The sequence below is a fragment of the Cariama cristata genome, unplaced genomic scaffold (assembly GCF_000690535.1).
Source record: "Cariama cristata isolate BGI_N322 unplaced genomic scaffold, ASM69053v1 scaffold42387, whole genome shotgun sequence".
Lineage (NCBI taxonomy): Eukaryota > Metazoa > Chordata > Aves > Cariamiformes > Cariamidae > Cariama > Cariama cristata.
Genome location: NW_009625719.1, coordinates 1 through 7,770, shown reverse-complemented (window position 1 = coordinate 7,770; position 7,770 = coordinate 1). Strand labels below are relative to the sequence as shown.

General features: G+C 54.2%; 1 protein-coding gene across 1 annotated transcript; it reads left to right on the top strand.

Moving 5' to 3' along the window:
- Positions 1-591: 591 nt before the first annotated feature.
- On the top strand, positions 592-6,610 carry CKAP2L (cytoskeleton associated protein 2-like; the record flags this gene model as incomplete). Its single annotated transcript, XM_009703711.1, has 8 exons — positions 592-658; positions 2,189-2,255; positions 2,613-3,745; positions 4,184-4,376; positions 5,046-5,201; positions 5,739-5,802; positions 6,128-6,275; positions 6,367-6,610. Coding segments are annotated over 8 exons (2,072 nt in total), but the record flags the coding sequence as incomplete, so codon positions are not given.
- Between the last annotated feature and the right edge of the window lie 1,160 nt (positions 6,611-7,770).

Here is a 7,770-nt window from a genome sequence, read left to right as displayed (position 1 = left end):
CTTGGGGGACACAACTGAGATGCCCTCAAAGCCCTGGGCTATCAGATGAGGGTGGGACAGCTTTAGGGGCAGAGGCAAGGCCCTGGGAACAGGGCGATGCTGGACTCCAGCCAGGCCAGGCTGTCCCTGCCATGAGACGCCTCAGTACCAGAGCCAAACTGGGGGTGTCAGAGGTATCCCCTGGCCCCCCTGTTGAGATGCTCTTCGTTTTTCCCACCTCCTTGTGTTAGCAGAGGGCTTGGCCACAGTGGAGCACAGGCTTATGGGATACATAGCTGAAGCGGGTTCATCGGCGGCAACATCTCCCCTTTCCTTCTGCAAATTCACTAAGCCCCCCCACAACTGAGGTTTTGAGCAGCATCGCACCGCGAACATTGGAGAGCTCTGCTCTTTATGTGCTGATGAGCCTCTGGGCAACACGTGCATGGAAATGCTCTGGGAATCTGTGGGAACAGCATTGCCGGGCTCCCGTGGGGAGCGTGGGGGACCTGCATAGTAATGCTGCAAATGTAAAAGAAATTCATTGTTATCGGTGCTCCAAATACCGAGGTGGTTGTGTGTGCACTGCATTTTCATACCATCTTTTTGCAGAAGAGTGGAGAAGAGAGCTCCAGGAGTACCCGGCAGCCAAAGAAAAGCTGAAATGCCCAAGTGCAAAGTAAGTCAGGAGGATGTTGGGCTTGGACTGGATGATCTGTAAAGGTCCCTTCTGACCCAAATCACTCAGTGATTCTCTGAGGTAAAGTTGACTTCCTAGCTTGCCAGTGTCTGCCTTCTCTCTGCAGCGATTCACTAGCGTGCGGAGAATCATCTACTCCCAGTGCCTCGCTGTCAAGGCAGCGATCTGGGATAGCTCTGCCCCCATAGCACCCCAGCAGCGCTCTGCTGAGTTACTGGCAGCAGGAGCAGCTCTTGGGTCTGGCAGACAAGGCCTTTTTGGCAACAGCTCAGCTTCGTAACTGGGCCTTGAAGAAAGGGTGGTTTCAAGCATTCACCACTGCTTTTTAATGGCCGCTTTCAGTGGCCTTCTGGTATAGGTTAATATTAGGAAGGGGCATTTTCAGTGCATTTAAAAGGAAATAGATACAACCACCTGTTAAATGAGTTACCTAGCTCTGGGACCGCTTTGCTGCCTTGCTCAGTTGCTGTGGAGCCAGGCTGAGTGCAGATACACTGCTGTGAGCGCAGCAGCTGCTTGCAGGCTGCGGGTAGTGAGGCACCTTTCTGTAAAGCTTTTAACTGAAACTGCTGATACACTTGGCAAACCCGAACATTTGAAAGAGTCCCCATTGCGGTGAGTATTTCTCATGACGTTGCAGTGGAAGCCATAAAACTTCCCTGTGGGGAGGAGATAAAGGGAAGCAGGATCAGAGACCAGAAACAGCAAACCAGTCCGTGGTGCCGGGCTCTGGAAAACACCACTAGGGTAACAGAAACAAAGAGAGAAGATTCATGATCTTTCTTTATGGCATAGTACACCACTTGTGTAGAATAGAGGACAATAAACTAACTCTCCAGGCTCTTTCATTACAGAAAAATATCTGCACAGGCATTAATCTTCCCTAACGGCTGAGCTGCTAGCTCTGGAGCAGAGGGGTGGGAGAAACCCGCAGCTGGTTGCTGTCAGAGGGCTCCAGTTCAGGGAGGAGGACAGGATGGGGGGAGCGAACAGCCAAGGCTGCTGTCCCACCTCCCTCCCTCGCTGCCTGGGCAGCTGAGGGGCTCATGAATCAGCTGCCGCAGTGCTGCAGCTCGCTGTGGCAGAATAAACCCTGGCCGATGCGCTCCGAGACACCGCTGTGACCTGCAGCATGGCAGGAGCTGACTCGGATGCGCCTCAGCTGTCTGTGGCATGCGGGGCAAGTCAGGACACTGGTCAGGGGCAGCAGCATCACGAGCCTCCGAACCTGTTGCAGTCTCCTGCCTGCCAGGCCTTGCTGCCTGTGGGAACCATTTTGGTTACTTTTGTTATCAGTGGAACTCCTAAGTTTTGTGACAACCTTGGCTACCAATGTTTTGTGTTGCTTTTCTGTTGCCATGCAAGAGAAAAATAATTAATATTACATGGTACTTCTTTCACATCTTTTTGATTTCCAAAAGCTTCTGAGACACCCAGCAGTGTTTTAGATATTTAACCTTTCCTGCAACAGCCGTTAAATAACCTGATATATTGTTGGACTTCCTACAGACCCTTTTTAAAGGACCGGACAAATCACCTGCATTCACCCTTAGAACCAGTTTCTAAACTAGAGCATGTAAGTAGAAATCTTTTGAGTCTAGTTTTGTATTTCATGCTCGAAGTGAATCTGGGCAGAACAGGGTACCCAAATCAGGCTAGTGAGTTCCTGACCCCAAATGGGGTGCAGTCAACAGATTGCTAAGTAGCTGGCAATAAATCAAGTAATTATTTTTCAGAGGAACTTAGTGCGGGAGACTTATCCTCTGCCCATGCGCTGGTGGGTGTTGTGTTATTGTTCTGCTGACAACCGCTTTGTCACTGCGGGCCTTGGCGCGGACATCCCCTGGGATGGCAGCGGTGAGGCAGGACTGAATTGTCAGGGTTTGACCGAGCCGAGCTCTCCTCGGGGCTGAGGTTTGCGTTGTCTCTCCAGGTTGACAGGAACAAGAAGGATGGTCTCGGTAACGTGGCAAAGGGCAATCGGAGGGATGGCAAGCTTGGTGCCAAATCCACACAGCACGCTGGCCACACTGCTCAGCAGAAGTCTTCAAATACATCCCAGAGAGCAGCAGTGGTGCGTCCAGAGCAGCAGAGGAAGAGCGCAAAGCTTCCTGTGGGTCTCCTGCCAAGCATGAGACACCCTACACAGACCAGAGGGAGGGTCCCAACTTCAAACTCTGGTCACCTCAGTCCAGAAAGGAACAAGAAGCCTGCACAGGGGACCGTCACCGCTGCAGCACCTCAGACTGGAAGTGACCACCCCCCTCCTGGGGCACCTTGTTCCCTAAATGAGGGCCTGCAGGACAGGCTGGTCTGCGGCAAAGAGAACGTCGGAGCACAGGCCTCTACACATGCTGCGCTGAACAGAGCTTTTCAGTCTGATGGAAAGAATCTCGGGAGCAAGGGAGTTTTGTCTCACAGGCAAAGCTCAACCACAATGTCAAGAGTCATCACGGGCCCAAAGGGCAGAATTAATAGCCACCAGGCTAAGGAAGAGCCTGTTCAGGACAAATTCAGGAAAACCTTGCCAGGCTCAAAGAGTAGGTTTCAAAAAGCAAGTATCAAAACTCAGCCCTTGCAGCCCCCTCAGTTACTTACTGCTTCTACTCATTTGCTACACAAAAACCCAGGGGCAAACCAGGAAAAAACTGGTATGGCAAGGCAACCCATAGGAAAGTCACTTGGCATACTTCCCGCAGGAACTCTTAAGCACCACAGTGGACACCCCAAAATGAAAAGATCTCCCATAAAGCCTCTGGCCTCCCGCAGGCCCGAGGGGACTGCCAACCTGAAATCCAGCCTGAAACCGGGTGGCACCATGCAATGGCAAAGGCCCACAGCTAAAGGGGAGGCAGATAGGAAGGATGTGAACGTGGTGCCTCCCAGACGCACAGCAGCATCCCGAGTGACAGTCCCACAAAACCAGCCTCGCGGCGCACACAGCTCCAAAACTCAAGCAATTGAGAGCGATTTTAGGAGGAGAGATAGGCTTAAACCAGAGCTGACAAAAGCAAGTGGGATACAGGCCGGGCGTGTTCCCAAGACCCCATCGGCTGCAGATCGTAAGTAAGTAGCATCTTTGGCCTACTGTCCTTGCCTCCAGGGAACAGCAGAGTTTAAAGTGTTTAACTGGGTGAACCAGCACCAACCTGCTGAAGCAGGGTCCAAAGTCCCCTTATCAGTGAACGCCTGTCTGAAGGTTGATGTCCCAGAAAAGAGCAGGGTGAAGATGAGATTTGGTGGTACCTTGGGTTCCTCTCCCACCTATTCAGCAAGTGGGAGGAGACTGTGGAGCCACTCTCCTCTTTTATCTTGAAGGCACACTTAAACTTGAGAGCGTTTTCCTTTCCCAGGCTAGAGCTCGGATGCATTTTTAGGATAGAGGTACTGGTTCTTCCTGAGCAGCTGAAGTTGGCTAGAGGGAGATTCCAAGGGAAAACTGTAGCCTGGCAAGTGCTGGTGATCTGCTGGGGTGGTAACAGTGATCCCTTGGTCCTATGACAGGAAACAGCTCGAGGAGTGGTTGGCATCCAAAGGCAAGACATACAAGCGGCCACCTATGATGCTGCTTCAGAAAAAGCCAGTGAACCTGTCCTGGAGAAACGTCAAGGAGAAAGAGAAGCAAGAGAAACCAGAGCAGCTCTGCCTGGAGAAGATCAACAACATATTAACTGAGTGCCTGAAGCTTGTTGAGGAGGTGGGAATGGGAAAGGAGATGCTTGAACTGGCTCCTTTTTTCCTGGAGCATCCCAGGAGATGAGGGCCACATCCCCCCAGCAGCACGGAAGGGTTTGGAGCAAGCGTTCTTGCTCGCTTGGCTGCAGTTGCCAGAGGGGTAACATCATGCGTAGGTAAAGTGAAAGTCCTCGTGGAGTTACAGATAGGCCAAAGGCATGCAGCGAGATGCATTAACGGGGAAAATGGAGCAATACGCAGTCACAGGGCTTGCGTGTGTCATTGACAGCGTACTGGTACCTAGTAGGGCAGTCTGCAGCGGGAATTCCTGCGGCAGCAACCCAGGCTGATTGAGCCAGCTTGAGGTACTTTCCTGGTGGACCTCAAAGCTGCTGTGAAGTATCACCTCTGGGAATGCTGACTGCTAGCCCTGCTCCAGGGTTTGGTGGCTCCGTTTGTGCCACTGAAGAGTGCATCCCTCAACATCCCTCTGAAGTACTAGACTCATTTTACCAAGGGGAAAATAGAGGCAGGACAGCTCTTATCTGTCCACGGTTATGTAGGAAACTTGAAAAAACAGACTCTTCAGACCTTCCTTTTCCTAGAGAGCGCTGGGAGAGCTGTTACGCACTGACAGCTCCTCCAGTGCACACCTCTGGCCATGGCAATTGACGCCTTTCTCCCCTTGCAGGGTGTCCAGGCAGAGGAGCTCTCTGCAGTGCTGTCCCAAGTGCCCCAGGCAGAGAAATTTGCCAAGTTCTGGATCTGCAAAGCGAAACTGCTCGCGCGGAGCGGCCCTTTTGACGTGACGGGGTTGTACAAAGCAGCAGTCTGCGCTGGTGCTGCGGTGAGTGAGGCATGCTTCTCTCTGGTAGCTCCCCGAGTTCCCTTCTTCTGTGCCAGCAGGTTTCCTGGAGATCCAGGGGTCAGACTTTGGGATGAGTTTAGCAGCAGTAGTCACTGGTGAAAAAGCCCTTTAGAGCTACAGGTCCCATTTTGTCGCACAGAAACACCTTTGGCTTTGATCAGCGAAGCACGCCGTGCCACGCGGGCGTGAACGGGTCTTGGGGGAGGATGGGGAGGACACACACCCTGCGCCGTGTCGGAGCCGTAGCTGGAAGCGATGTGACAGCAGCTCTGTACTGGGCTCGGTGGCGTAACTACGGCATCTGGTGGGATTTACCCGCACAACGTGGATGCCTGCCCCGCTGTGCCTGTGTGCTGACAGATTTCTCTTGGAGAAGGGAAATTCTGCAACCTTTTGGCGCTGCCTCCAGCATGGGATGTCATGATGCAGCAAAAACCTTTTCTCCTATTCAGTTGTAACTCCAGCCTCCATTCCCAAGTCAGGCCTGCCTTGACCTGCGTTCTGCTTTTCCTCCAGCCACTCCAGGAACTCAGAGAAGTTGTCCTTGATATTTTGAAGGCTGCAGACCAAGTATCAGAAGGTAACGTGCACGGGAGGGCTGGCTGGCCAGCTGGAGCGTGGGCAGGCTGGGGTTCCCTGCTGCTGCAGGCGGGGAGGCAGCATAGTTTGCTGTCTGTCCCAGCACCCGGTGTCCCTGTCGACTTTGAGTGTTGTGAAAGTCCGGAATCCCGACCTCAAAAACGGGACAAGATTCCTCTGCCAGGGCTGGACGTGATCCCGGCCCAGCACGCCTCTGTAGCAGGGTGCCCTCACCCATGTCCATAGCGCTGCATTGTTGTGATCCCTCCTCAGCTGCCGCTTTCTGCCCTCTCTGCAACCATGCTGCCCTTTTCCTTTCCTGTCAGGGGAAAAGGCTGAACAGCCCGTTCCTTGGGAGCCTACAACACCATGCCCGAGTGAGAAGCAGCACGTGGAAGCGACTCCCTGCCTGACGGGGAGGTCCCTGACCAGCCTGCCCATCTCAGTCAAGCTACAAGTTACGTCTGCATCCAGGTAAGGCTGAGCTGCCTCCCCCGGCAGCAAGCACGCTCCGTGCCAGCACGCCTCTGCAGGATTTACCTAAAGGCTTTTGTCCTCTCTGCAGAAGAAAGGAGTTGCTGGAAGGCCAGGAGCTGAAATTCCTGACGCCAGTGCGGCGCTCGCTGCGGATAGAGCGGGCTGGGAGCCGCTACCCAGAGATGCTGAAGGACCATGACCCTGTGGTGTCGTCCCTCAGTGAAATCCTGGATGCTGAGGAGGAGACTCAGTTCTTCTTCCGGAAAAACAAGGCTTTGCCAGAGGTGGCAGAGCTGGAGGGCTTGAGTTTGTATCCTCCAGAGCACTGCTGAGGGATTCCTGGTGGGGTGCAGGCTGCCTGCTCCCCCAGGCTGCCTTGCACCCACTCCACTGACTTCTCTCGTTGCTTCTCAGAAGTAGATATGTAGGAGTGGCACGTAATAAGCCTGTTTGAAATATATAAGCACTGTTTTAAATATATAAAAACTTGCCATAGCAATACAGTGTGGCCTAGCGAGTAGTGTGCAAGGGTTGGAGACGTGGGCTTTGTCCCCTGGGACTGCCCTTGGCTCCTCCGCTGTGATGCATGCCCCAATTTTCCTGCTGTAGGATGATGTCAGTCAGACTCTGCAATGCTCCAGGTACCTTCTGGTATTTTGGAAGTGATATCCCAAGGGATTTGCTCCAGACCTGCGTTGTGCCCTACCTGGACAGCACGTGGATGGTCCCCCCCGAGAGGCACGCACAGACCCATTGTCTCGAGCCGTGTGTGGCTGTGCTGGCTGTGCCAGACCGGTGCGAGGCTGGAGCGGCTGGGGTACCCGCAGGACGGCAGCACCGTCTGCACAGGCCCCGAGGAGGCTGAAGGCGGCACACGCAAGGAGTGCAGATGTCCTCGGGACGCAGCAGGCCAGGCTCCCCGACCCCTGGGTGTGGCTGGGGGGGTCTGGGACAGGCCAGGGGGGACAGCTCAGCCCTATTAGTGTGCTCAGGGCCCCTACAGCACCTTCCCCTCCCTCAAGGGCTGTTCTCACACCCGGAACAGCACAAGGCAGCTGGGGGTTGGCAGAGTTTCCCTCCTGTGAGAAGTAAAGCGGTACGGCTGGCGGGGAGGGGGGGGGGGGGGCCCGCGGGCCCCGCAGGCAGCAGGGGACTGTCCTCACCCCACCCTTTTGCCTTCTCTCAACATAGCCACCACCAGCATTGGCTTGGCATCTTTATTGAGACACCTCGATGCGGGAAGAAATCTTGGAGCTGTATCTGGAAGTGCTGGCTCCGGTCTGGGCAGCACGGCAGGCCTGGTCCCCTCCTCTGGGATGCAGGACAGTGCCGGCAGAGTGGAGGAGGTGTCTTGGGGCTGCCACCCTCTGCCCAGGGGCTTGCGCTTGTTCCAGCTGCTGGCCGAAGATTTGGGAATTGCCCTTTGCCCTCACCTCCCAGGCTCAGGGGCAAAGCAGTTTTCCTTTAAAATAGCCAATTTTATGTTTCCGTG